Source organism: Xenopus laevis, chromosome 9_10L (genome assembly GCF_017654675.1).
Source record: "Xenopus laevis strain J_2021 chromosome 9_10L, Xenopus_laevis_v10.1, whole genome shotgun sequence".
Classification (NCBI taxonomy): Eukaryota; Metazoa; Chordata; class Amphibia; order Anura; family Pipidae; genus Xenopus; species Xenopus laevis.
The window spans coordinates 103,379,160-103,393,313 of record NC_054387.1 but is presented as its reverse complement, the minus strand read 5'-3'; the positions used below and the strand labels follow the sequence as shown (position 1 = coordinate 103,393,313).

Sequence of the window (14,154 nt, the reverse complement as noted above, 5' to 3'; positions counted from 1 at the left end):
AGGAAGGCTTAACGGGGCAAATTCACTAAACAACGAAGCGCTTAACGCTAGCGTGAATTCGCCAGCGTAGTGCATTTTCGTTAATTCACCGATTCACTAACGGACGGTGGCGTAAATTCGCTAGTGTTACTTCGCACCCTTACGCCTGGCGAATTTGCGCAACGGACGTAACTACGCAAATTCACTTACGCGCAAATTATTCTGAACACTACCTTTTACGCCAGACTTCCTTCGCCACCTCAGACCAGGCGAAGTACAATAGATTAGATAGGGATTGCTTCAAAAAAAGTCCCAAAAAATGCTGGCGTTTTTTCATTTTTTATGGGCGATAGGCTGAAAAAGATTGAAATTTTTTTTGGGGCTACCCTCCTTCCCCCCTACATTTCCTAACTCATGGCACCATAACTATACAGTGGGCACATGTGTAGGGTAAAATAAAAATTTTATTTGGTGTTTTGAAGGTTTCCCAGGCTTGTGTAGTGCTGCTACATATACCTCCATTGTAACTTGAATTTGGCGCCGTATGCAAATTAACCATCGCTAGCGTAACTTTGCTTTGCCTGGCGAATTAACGCTAGTGCAACTTCGCAACCTTACGCTTCCCCTGAGCGCAACTTCGGATTTTAGTGAATTTGCGTAGCGCTGGCGAAAATACGCCTGGCGAAGTGCGGCGAATGTCCCACTTAGAGCCTGGGAACAAGAAGTTTTTGTGGTCCCACAACTCAGGGTGTTGCATATCAAAACTGTAGAGAATAGATTTTTGCTTACTAGATTAGACTGAAAAATATGGCGCCTCCTATAATGTCCCGTGGCCCCAGGGTCCACCAGCAATACAGTACACAGATAGTGCAACATCCAAGACATTCTGACTCTATAAAGGTTATGCTCAGTTAAAATACCTTTTGAGTCACTTCCGATACCAGTTTATTCACTCCAGGGGGTATATTTATCAAAGAGTGAAGTTAATAGTGAAGTTCCGCCACTAGAGTGAAATTCCGCCACTCTCCATTCATTTCTATGGGATTTAGGCGTATTTATCAAAGGGTGAACTTTCACTTTCACCCATTGATAAATACGCCTTTCAAAATCCCATAGAAATGAATTGAGAGCTGCGGAATTTCACTCTAGTGGCGGAACTTCACTCTTTGATAAATTTACCCCCAGGGCTGCCAACCACCCCAACATGGCTTCTTTCCCTAATGAGATTGTGAAGCATTTATAACAAACTAAGTAAAGAGAAGGGTTGGCCCTTATCATATAGGGCCTACATACTGAATCCAGGGATCGCATATGCAAAAAAAGTCAAATCAATTTAAGAAAAAAGTAAGATCTTATACGACCAATTGTTTAAACAGAATAATGATTCATGTTCTTGTTGTGCTAGCAGGATTTCTCAAGTATCGAAGTTATGATTCATCTTCTTCTAATTTTGTGGGCATTAATATATAATAGTGGAAGTTGAAAGCGTGATGAAACATTGTCCAAATTAGAATCTAGCACAAGTTTTCTACACAGCTTACCCAAAAACCTTTCTGCCCCACATCACCAGAAACTCACATGGAAACAACAATCCTACAGACTACCAAAACGATAGGTGGAATTTCAAGAAGATAAAAAGACAAATGTCACAAGTGGATATGCAAGAGAAGTCCAAAAAATTGATAAATCTCAGTGAAATCTGAGAAATGGCCAGAATGACTCCTTAAATAAAAATCAAATATGTGCGCTCTCAGGATCACTCAGGAACTTCATTCACTGACTTGAATTAAAATTTTAAATCATATTCTAACATTGCAGATGGGTGAGTTTTCACTATTGCCCCTTTAATCCCCTCTCCACATTGCTTTAAAGCAATACCTGTTATACCATACAGAATGCAGATGGTGGGGTGTCATTGTTATGAACACCTCCCAGTATTTTAATGAGCCAACTTGCAATCAGGTACTTGACAAAAATAATGTGTGTAGTAGTTGTCCACTCAGAATTGCAAGTGTCATTTATTTTGGACTTTCACTGTTGAAGGTGGTAGGATATGGGGTTCCTGCTTACAGATCACCAGTATTACTGGTAAGACCTGCTATGGGCACAGGATCTGGTAGGAAATCTAGTATTTGGTTCCCTCAATGAGGATCTGGTGAACTGGTTGTAAAGAGTAGTCCCAATTCAATTAAAAGTTTGTTATTACCAATGTGAGTCACAGCAGTGTAAGATTTGTAGTCATTAGGGCCAGCTCAATGCATTTCTCTGAATTTACCAAGAAAAGCTGGTCAAACACTGCCTGGCACGGAACTGCAGAAACATGCACACACAGTTATATATGATTGTAGATTGCAGAAGGTCATATATTTTGTTACGTATATATTTCAATACGAGGTGGAGATAAGGACTTTGATGCATTTTGCAAAGTGATAAATTCAGAAGTAAATTTCCCTGTTTTTTTGCTGCACAGCAATAAGCTCATGATGCAACAATATGGATAAAAATTTGTATTCACTTGGGTGAATTCTGCACAGGTTGTGGTGTATGTTATGCTTACTGCCCTTGTGTACAACTGTGTGTGATTTATCTGAGCAGGCTGAACTAGTGCACAAATGCTATGCACAAGTGTTAAGGAGAGTTTATAGGAGTCAAATACTTTTGTGAATAATTTTGCATCCAGTTTTTTGTACTTGTGCAGGTTTTTTGTTAATGATATTTAGGGGCAGATTTATAAAGGTTTGAGTTATGTTTTCCACGAAAATTTGAGTATTCGAGTTATTTGTTTTTGATCAAAACGTAGCTTTTTGGGTTGAAAAGAAACTCAGATTTTCGAGATTTATTATACCCCGACCCTGGAAATAGCTTGAATCTGAAAAAACACCATCTAAAACATGTCGAGGTCATGTAGGAGTCAGTGGCAGAGGTCCCTTGAACCATTAAAGAAGTTAACAGTCTGCTGATGTTCAGGGTTTTTTCAGAGGATTTTGCCCAAAAAATTTAATTATTTAGTGATTTTTTTCACCGAAAACTCTATCAATTCAAGTTTTGGGTTTCGGGACTCAAACTCGCAGAATCGGGTTTTTCACATTCAAGTTTTTTCTTAAATAAGATACCACTCGAGTTGCGAGTTCATTCAAGGTATAAAAAAAACACTCGACCTTTGATAACTAACCCCCTACACGTGTACTAAGGATTTGTTGATTCAGATTGCATTCATAGATTATTATAAAAAGGACTGTGTCCTCTTCATTTGCTTAATAAATATATTATAGGACTCATTTATGAATGCACTCACAATGTTGTGTGCATTTAAATGCTATTCACAAAGGTACATCAAAGGGCATTCATTCATACTCCTCAAAACACCAGTTAATTGCACTTTACTGAATAAGGTATACGATGCACAGGGGCACATTTACTTAGCTCGAGTGAAGGATTAGAAGGAAAAAAACTTCGAATTTCGCAGTTTTTTTTTGGCTACTTCGACCATCGAATTGGCTACTTCGACCATCGAATTGGCTACTTCGACCTTCGAATACAACTTTGAATCGAACGATTCGAACTAAAAATCGTTTGACTATTCGACCATTCGATAGTCTAAATACTGTCTCTTTAAAAAAAACTTTGACTACCTACTTCGCCACCTAAAACCTACCGAGCAACAATTTTAGCCTATGGGGAAGGTCCCCATAAGCTTTCTAAGCTTTTTTTGGTTGAAGAAAAATCCTTCGATCAATGGATTAAAATCCTTCGAACGATTTTTCCTTCGATCGTTCGGTCAAAGCATTTGCGGTAAATCCTTCAACTTCGATATTCGAAGTCAGAGGATTTTACTTCGAGGGTCGAATATCGAGGGTTAATTAACCCTCGATATTCGACCAATAGTAAATGTGCCCCACAGTTCAGGACACTTGGATGCATAGAAGCCCTGTATTTAAGAGTGGCATGTAACATCCAGGGCTCTCTATGTATGTTGCATCTAGGGCTCTCTATGTATGTATTTTGTGGCATTCACTGTGAGGTCGCCACTGGCTCTATGCATATTGTCAAAAAACATGTAATTTTTGGCTGTATGTGGCATAAGAGTCAATTAGGAGCGCCACAAGAATTTTGCACACTGCAAGTGTGGCGTAACAAACTTTTCATCCCCAGATTTCACTTTCAAAATCTCAAAATCTCCTTTCAAAGTCACCTTATTGCAAATCACTATACAATGCAAACCATTAAAATGTTTCCTTTCAATCATGGAGAGAGTGACAGATGATTTATGGTTAAAGTAAGCTTATTAGACACTGCTTCCTGTAACACTTTGATACATTGACTGGAAAGGGGTGGCACTTTGGCCTTACTCTGCTTACCCAGGTGGATGTGTCTGGGATTAACAAGGCCCAGTAAAGATGTTCTGCCCTAGAGGGTCAACTGTTCTAGTGAACAGAGACCTGTGCACGAGTCAGTTACAGGATTAATTTTTGTAATAGTACATTTTAGGAATGTAAGATAGTTAGGAATATATAGGAAGAGCACCCTGTGCTCCATCAAGGCTTGATAGCTGGATGTAGCCTTCCCTAGGCTCTGGTAGAACTACGTGATGGGACAGAAGTACTGAAAAGTGATTCAGAAGGAGTTGGATATAGTCTACCACCAGATACATTTTTTGCTGTAGGTGATCTGGACCACTTGGCTTTGAAATGTTTGAACGTTTAAACCTGCATAACTATCTCTGTTTTGTAGTTACCACCCTCACTTTCACTCTTCCACTTAGCAAAGGCCCAACCTGGGTGAAAGAGTTTGGTGTGCCATATTCTATCTTAAAGGAGAAGGAAAGCTACCAGGGCAGTTTACTACCAATAGATTAACCACAATAGTGCAAGCTATAACACTATATTTATTCTGTAGCATGCTTTACCATACCTGTAAACAGCTCTAAAAACTCTCTCTCTGTTTGTTAAGGATGACAGCTGCCATATTAGCATGTGATATCACTTCCTGCCTGAGTCTCTCCCTGTTCATTCATAGCTCTGGGCTCAGAGCAGGGAAGGGAGGAAAGAGAAGGGAGGGAGAGAGGTAGAAAAGAGCAAACTGAGCATGCTCAAGCCCTAGCCCTGGAGGTTAAAGCTGTACACAATAAAAGGAAAGAAATGCTGTGTTTCTTTTGACAGAAGACTCAGAGCAGCATTACTTTGAGGGTTTACTTGTGTATTTATATAGACCTTTCTGATAAAGCTTACTTAATTTTAACCTTTCCTTCTCCTTTAAGTATCTGCAAAGTCTGTTTTAGCAAACATAGGGTTACAGTTGCTTGGAATTACACTATGGAAAAGATCCCTAAAAAGTGATGGAAAATGGGTGTTCTTCTGGGTCCGCAGTAACTCTCTAATTGAAACCTTCAAAATTAGCCAGGTTACTCACAAGTAAGGGCTATAGCACACAGGTTCCTCAATCCTACAAGTAAATGTACTGGATTCCTGTGATAATCCTTGTGATAATTAGTTTATTGCCAGGGATTTGGATGAACTCTATATTATGAATCCTTCTTTCCTACAAAACACAATATTAAATATAAGTAGCTCCTGGGCAGGGTGTGGGGATACTAAAAGTGAAAATCCATATTTCTGCTTTTGTGATTGCTAACTTTCTAGTCATATGACCAGGGGTGTAATTACAGAGAAAGCAGACCTTGTGGAGCAGGTGGCCCAGGGGGTATAGCGGGCCCCCATGATGAACCATAATATATTAGCTAGTTATTTTAGACTGTAACTTCTAATGAGCAGGGTCCTTTTTTAGTTTTTAATGGTCATTATTTTTATTATATTTGATTATATAACTATCTTATGCTACTGATTTAGTTTTTAATGGTCATTATTTCTATTATATTTGATTATATAGCTATCTTATGTTACTGAAATGATGGTGTTTTATAGACAATACATTTAATAATTAACACATATTTATAAAGTGCCAACATATTCCACAGCATGGTACAATAGAAGGGTATATAAATGAAACATAAAGATTACATACAAGTGATCGATACAGGATGCCAAGAAGGCCCTGATTAATACAGCTTATCATCTATTCTAAAACATGTAATATAATTATAAGATATGCTTGTTTATAATAATATTACAATAATTCTCATTTTGTTCAACAAATAAAAAGCAGCCTCTGCATGTAAAGATAGTCCTAAAAGCAACCTAAATCAAACAGAATCAAAAGTTGCCCCTCTTCCTTATATCTTTCAAGTGCAGCTGATATAATAGTGTCTAGCAGGATTTTAAATGGCAAACTACTGCAGTTGGATAAAAAATCTCGGATCATTCAATACTACATAAATCGCTATGAATTTATTTAAATTACAAACTGAAATGTAATTATTTATTCACATCCATTTAAAAGAACCAAAGAAAGGAATGTTCTTATGTTTAGTTATTGTGTTGCCTCCTACATGTAATAGACAACAGGAATGATCTTTCCTACTTGGCAATACAAACCTGCTGTTCTAGCCATAACATCCATCCGTTTGAATGAGAGCTATGACAGGAGCTGCTATATTACTTGTCATGGAAACTGATTAATCACAATGTAGCAGCAGAATGTTAGTGTTTACAAGGAGGGAGTCACTAGAGATCTCAAGCTGCTCTTGCTGATTAACCCGACAGTTACCAACAGGGCCAGTCCCCACTGGGATTTCTCCCGGTGCCCCACTGGGCCAGTCCAATACTGATTGATTTTAACATCAACAATAATGCCAGGTCAAAGCTGGTGTTATAATATAGAATTGCTTTTTTTCCCAATATGTTTTTCTTAGTATTAACATCATAGATACACATAACAACATTAGTACATAACATCTCTGGTTTACAGTAAATTTGGAAGGAAGGGGGCACTTCACCATTTCTGATCTATTTCCTATCGATCTATTATAATGGAGTTGAGTCTATTCCCTGTTGCTCCAGCTATGGTCCCCATACTTTTTTGTATTTACCTGGGCATCTCCTCTAAGTTAGTTTATAGAGAAGCAATATTGCGTTTACCAGTTGCCGCCACTTCCTTACTGATGGTTTCTTTTGCCCCATCCAGTGCATGAGTAAGATCTTCCTGGCATTGAAGACTAGTATTTTGAATAAAGCACAACCCACTTTGTTTACCTTGGCTAGGTTGCTCAAAAGTGAAAATGAAGACAATGTTTGGGAATTGGATTGGACAAAACTTTTGTGGAGGTATTCGTTTTACGTACATCCCTAGAATAAATCCAATGAACGTAGCCAATGTAGGTAGTTCACCCAATCCCATCAACAGGTAAGGTCTCATTAACTGGAAACCCATTTTCCATATAGACAACCTCTTGTATCCATCAGTATTTATATAAAATCAGTGAGGTTTACACCTTCCTGCTGTACAGTGCTGCAGAATATATTAGCTCTTTATAAATACTTGTTCATCATCATCATCATAATAATAATAATAACAATACACTAAGCTGCAACTTCAAATCATGTAACCGTTGTCCATGGTGCCATATGAATGCCACAACTGATATCAGTTGAAGCCTGTCCCATCCAGCTGTATGATATGTAGGATTTCTCCCCCAATACAGCACCTTTTTAGGTTATCATTGCTAATATACTACCTCTTCGTCATCACCTACAGCTCACTGCACATAAACTATATTAGCTTTAGAGGTAATTAATACAAATTGTATTGCAGTTATTTTACACCCATCCACAGCTGACACTATAATTATAGTATCTGTATGTCTGGAACAAGAGCTAAAACCATTCTGAAGAATGCATTGAGCAAAAAAGATCTAAGCACAGCTTTATAGTTTTTATATAAATATAACACATTACTATAAGTCCTTCCCTGAGCTCATTGGTATTTTACTTGCTTGAACTCCATGGTGCTAGCTGATATACTGTACATGTTGTATACAATTCAGCCCAATGAGAAAAAGCAGTGTTCAAAGAAAGGGAAGTGTGCCACCATTATACTGATAAAAGTAAAATTAAAATGCAAGTAGGAACTGACTCTTGTCTGGAGTCTTGGACAGAAGGAATGTTTTATGTTATAGCTGGGCCATTTCTACTGGATATGGGTTTTTCTTATTTTCCTGTCTTAACATGTATCATAAAAACTAGAATTTTAGTCCCGGTTTTGCCAATTTGTCCCTAAATTATCCATGATAAGGTAACTGTATTGCTACTAACAGTTCTAAAATGTTGAAATGCCTGCCCCCTCTCTCTTTACTTAGCCTTGCAATATTTAGCCTTGCAGTACCATTAGCAACTCTACAATCAATGCATGCCTTGAAAGGCACTTAGAAAATAAATCTGTACATATAAGACATTAGCATTTTATTTTCCACTTCATTTGTCAGATTTAAAAATGCAGGGATGGAGTAGTAAAACAAATAATAATGTGAGAAATAGGAAAACAAAGGTTAGTTGAATTAGGTCCAGTATTAATATTTAGTTTTTAGTTATTTTTAGTTTTTTCCCATGTATTTACACTAATATATACACTAAAGGATGTGACTACAATGATTCTCATCTGCATATTTAGGGGCAGATTTATCAAGGGTCGAAGTGAAAATTCGACTTTCATTCGAATTTCGAGCTATTTTTGTGTACTTTGACTATCGAATAGGCCAAAATTCAATTTGAATTTGAAAAAAATTTGACTATTCGAATATCGAAATTTATATGTACTGTCTTTTTAAAACTTCGACCATTTGCCATCTAAAACCTACCAAATTGCTGTTTTAGCCTATGGGGGACCTCCTAGAACCTATTTGGAGTCATTTGGTGGACTTTGAGAAATCAAAGTTTTTTGGGGCAAATACTTAGTTTCGAATTTGATCTAATGCGCTAAAAGTTTGATTCGAATATAGCCTATTCACCTGAAGTTAAAAACTTTCATTTTTTAAATAAATTTTGATTGGTCTTTTTTTAATATAATTTCGAAGTTATGGGAGTTCAAAAAAACTCCCATTATTTAAAAATGTAACCCTTGATAAATCTGCCCCTTACAGTCATATACAAAGTTTAACTTTGTATTAACCTTTTAGTATGTTATACAATTGTTAATGCTAAGCAACTGGACTTCATTTTTGTCTTTTTTATAGGTTTTGCCTTTTTTTCTGACTCTTTCCAGTTCTCAAATGGGGGGTCACTGACCCCATCTAAAAAGCTAATGCACTGTAAGGCTACACATGTATTGTTAATGCTACTTTTTAATTACTGTTCTTACTATTCAGGCCTCTCCTATTCATTTTCCAGTCTCTTATTTAAATCGATGCATGGTTGCTAGGGTATTTTGAACCCTAGCAATCAGATTACTAAAAGAGCTCCTGAGTAAAAGGTAAATAACTAAAAAAATAATAACAAATGAAAACCAATAGCAAAAGGTCTCAGAATATTACTCTCTACATCATACTAAAAGTTGTGAACAACCCCTTTAATATTACACTTCCATGTAAGAATGTCCAATGTTTACCAACATGTCAGCACCACCATCTTTATAACTCTAAGTGGGGTGTTGTTGCTTCAGACTATGGCCTCATTAACACCCCATTCTAAATGAGGCTACTGATATTATGCAGCATTATAGCCAATTGGACAGACTCTGTAGTGAGAACCTATATCCCCTGATGTGCAACACAGTAATTTTTCAAGTTTTCTATGTGATCTGACTTGTCCCGTGTCCTTCACTTTTATTTCAGAATATATATATATATATTTTCTTTAGTATTTTGCAACTCCATGTAACACAGAATTACTAGATCTGCTACATCTAGCAGCCCCGCCTGTGGAATAAAGAATGGTATCCCATGTAGCTCATGTCCTATCATGAAAAAAATCAATTAGATTGATCTAATCTTTACTTTGATAAAGCAAGAAACAAACTGTGTAAACTAAATTGTTACCATTATTTACTACTTGCATAACTACCGGGGGTGTAGGGGATGCGACTGCACCCGTGTCTGCAACCCCTTGGTGCCCTCCGGAATCTGTCGCAGACGCAGAGGTGCACCCTGTACCCGGGCCCGTCTCTCTTTAGTTCCGTTATTGACTACTTGAATGTGAAAAGAGGATATTAAATAGCTCAGCTTTAATCAATCATATTCTGATGCACACATCAAATCATGTTTTTTTGTACTTCAAGATTTTAGAATAAATTTAGCTTGTGGAAGTTCCTCCCAACCAAGAAGGAAATTGAAAGCCAATTCTCAACAATAATAATCAACAAGCTTTCAAAACAAATTTAAGGCAAAGCTGCAGAATGCACAGTGAATGCTTCTTGAAAAAGTACATCTACTATATTAAGAATTAAGAAGCTGTGTGCGACTACCATGACAAATCTTAATTCCTCCATCTCAGCTAGATAATGGAGTAAAGATTGAGTATGAAATGGAACAAAAGCTTAAAAGGGTGGGTCAGCTTAATGTTAACTTTTAGTATATTATAGAATGGCCTATTTTAAGCAACTTTTTAATTGGTCTTCATTATATATTTTTATTTATTTTATTTTTTATTTAAGTTTTTTAATTATTTGCCTTTTCTTCTGACTCATTCCAGTTTACAAAAGGGAGTCACTGACCCAATTTAAAAAACAAATGCTCTGTAAGGCTACACATTTATTTTTATTAATACTTTTTCTTACTCATTTTTCTATTCAGGCCTCTCCTATTCATATTCCAGTCTCTTATTCGTATCAATGCATGGTTGCTAGGGGAATTTGGACCCTTGCAACTGAAATTGCAAACTGGAGAGCTAGTGAATAAGCCAAATAACTTAAAAACAACAAATACAAAAAAATGTAATTACAAATTATCTCAGAATATCACTTTCTACGTGATACTAAGGGGCCCATTCACTCGAATGATTAGAGGAAAATAGAGGGAAAAAAATTTGATTTTCAAATGGTTTTTTTGGCTACTTCGACCATCGAATTGGCTACTTCGACCTTCGACTACGAATCGAACGATTTGAACTAAAAATCGTTTGAATATTCGACCATTCGATAATCGAAGTACTGTCTCTTTAAAAATTTCTTCGACCCCCTAGTTCGCCACCTAAAACCTACCGAGGCCAATGTTAGCCTATGGGGAAGGTCCCCATAGGCTTTCCAAGGTTTTTCTGATTGAAGGATAATCCTTTGATCGATGGATTAAAATCCTTCGAATCGTTCGATTGCGCAAAAATCCTTTGACTTCGATATTCGAAGTCGAAGGATTTTAATTCGGCAGTCGAATATCGAGGGTTAATTAACCCTTGTTACATCTGCCCCTAAAAGTTAACTCAAAGGTGAACAACCTCTTTAATGGGAAAAAAACGAAATACATGATGAACTATTACATACAAATACAAAGATTCTACAAACATTTTGAATTTGCCAAGCATATATTATTAGTATTACTTATTGATAAAAAGGTGACCTTGTTGATCACTAAAATTATTAATTTTTCCTTCATTCAGTCCATATGTGTGGCAAACTAGAGTAAATATTAGAATCTCAAGATTCAAATATTTAGCAACTATTTATTTCTTGTTGAAGAAGGACTAAAGAGTCTAAAAAGGGTGGAGTATCATAAATTCAATGACAGAGTCTTAAGTCTTGTAGAGTCCCTGTAGAGTGTTTCTACCAAATATCACTGCTTCCAAAGATGACTCATGAGAGCCCAAGGTCTAATCAAAACTATTTCTTTTTTCATTTTTAAAGGGGTGGTTCACCTTTAAGTTAACTTTTAATATGTTATAGAATGGCTAATATGAAGCAACTTTTCAATTGGCCTTCATTTTGAATTTTTTATTGTTTTTGGATTATTTGCCTTCTGCTTTTGACTCTGTCCAGCTTTCAATTATGGGTCGCTGACCCCATCTAAAAAACAAAGGCTCTAAAAGGCTACACCGTTATTGTTATTGCTTCTTTCTATTACTCGTCTTTCTATTCAGGTAATCTCCTATTCATATTCCAGTCTCTTATTCAAAGCAATACATGGTTGCTAGGTGAATTTGGAAGTGGCAGGCTGATGAATAAAAAGCTAAATAATTCAAAAAACACAAATAATAAATAATTAAGACCAGGATATCACTCTCACAAGTGTACTATTTTAGAATTTTGTAATATTCGCTGAGTTTTACTTTAAGGTTAGGTAGTTTAGTAGTTTGGTTGTATGATTGGTGTAACCCATGTGTCTTAATCTCTTGAACAATCAAGATGGCTCCATCTACTGTTTTATAACTCAATGAGCTTCACTGTTCAGCCTTCATCTTTTGTCAAAGTTTCTGCTTGTTTAACTTGGAAAAACAATAAAAATCATTTAAAACGAAGGATATCACTCTCTACATCATACTAAAACCCCTTTAATATTACACATTTAATTCAAAGCTGAACAACCCCTTCAATAATTTAGGGCTCATATGCTGAATTCATTTTTGTAGTATGTTGTATTTTATTGCTACATTATTGCAATAAAGTTATTGAGATATTTATTACTATTGGGTACAATCAAAATGGTGCATTTACCTTTCATAATATTATACATTTATAACAAGGTAATGTACTGGTTGCAAGCATGAAAAGCAATAATTATGATAGGAGATATTTTACCTGAGAGCTTGGAATGATGGCTTTCCACCAGTGTCCTCCTTTCACAAGGTCAACTTCACTCAGTGGCATCGCAACTTTTCCAATAACACAATGTCGTGAAAATTTATCAAAATCCACTATAGTTAACAGCAGAGTTCTTCTTTGGGCTTCTAAAAATGGGATTTCAAAAGTGTACCTCTCCTCAAATACTGGGTTCTGGGTTTTGCGTTTGACGCCTGTTTGCTTTGAGTTTTTCTGGTCTGGTAATAGACAGATTTTTACATACGGATTCGAATGAGCCATGTCCTGTCTTGAACCATCGTAAGATATTGGCGGTGGCAAGTCTCTGGCTTCTATCACCCTGACATTTAGATAGTTGTGCAGCAGATCATACTGGACACTAAAATGCAGCATACCTAACTGGTACTTTGTTAGAATTTCATCATCAGTCAGTGAGTCTACATCATCATTACTAGAATCAAGGGAGTATAGGCGGGGTTCAAATTTGCGAAAATAGTCCTCTGGCGTGTATGATTTTCGCAGGACCGTCGGTTGGACTATTTCTTTTTTAGCTCCTAATGCACCAAATTCTATGGGTTTAATATCAATTAGTGGAGAGCTTGGCCTTCTGGACTCTAAACCTAGGAGTAAACAATATGCACAAAGATTTATTACAATATTATCAAGATATGCTTTCCAAAATGCCAACTATTGCTCAAGATAATTTAGCCTTACTTCTAAAATTTCTATATGCTTTTATGATGTGTGATAACATAATTCTAAGATACAGTAAATTTATTATATTTAAAAGACAACCAAAAAAAACAAAAACATATTTATCCTATTGCCCTTTTAATACATTTTGGGTCCTGTGATGTCAAGAGGCCCACTTCCTATTGCTATGGGTGGGGCACCTTCACACATGAGAATATGGCAGTGCAGGAGCACAACACAAAGAAAGTGAAAAGCAAAAGTTTGGCAATCAGTATTTTGCCCTTTCTTCCAATTCCTTGGACTGCGATCTATTATGGGCTTGGTAAACAAAAAGGTTAAGTTTCTAGATTTAACTGAAAATGTGTTTAAGGTCATTCTTATAATAATACAGCATCAAGTGTTTGTAAAAAGATGTAGATTTGAAGTTTGTACACCCTAGGTTGCACAACAGTAGACACGACGGGTGACTATCTTACTTGAAATGCGCCTGGTTAAACTGTACGTAGATCTTGACGTATCTGATGATGACCTTCTCCTGTCCGGTGAAGTGTCCTGTGGGGTTGGTGGAGGCTCACTTGCTGTATTATCTGAATCACCTTCCTTGTCTTCACTACGATTGCTTATCCTATTGATAAAAAGGACTTTTAAGAGATCTGCTAATTAAAGTCATTATAGGCAATGGAACAAAGAAAGATTCAGAGAATCCTGGTTAAACGATATACAGCAACATGCTCGGAATTGCCCTCCTTTGAATTGGTAATGTCAATGGAGGGGCAGTTAAGAACATTTTTCTGCCTTAGGTAACATACGATGGTAACTTACATACTGTCAGTAATGTTTTATGGAACCTTGATGACATCAGGACTCACT

General features: G+C 36.6%; 1 protein-coding gene across 3 annotated transcripts in view; it reads right to left on the bottom strand.

Annotated features, from left to right (window-relative positions):
• LOC108701544 (synaptotagmin-17) overlaps window positions 1-14,154 on the bottom strand; it is a 57,444-nt gene that overhangs the window by 26,007 nt on the left and 17,283 nt on the right. For all 3 annotated transcript variants that reach the window (XM_018236340.2, XM_018236341.2, XM_041576382.1), the window contains 2 exons: window positions 13,761-13,909; window positions 12,592-13,211 (listed from right to left, as the gene is read on the bottom strand). In XM_018236340.2, the coding sequence (XP_018091829.1) occupies window positions 12,592-13,211; window positions 13,761-13,909 (769 nt within the window). The remainder of the gene's footprint in view (window positions 1-12,591; window positions 13,212-13,760; window positions 13,910-14,154) is intronic.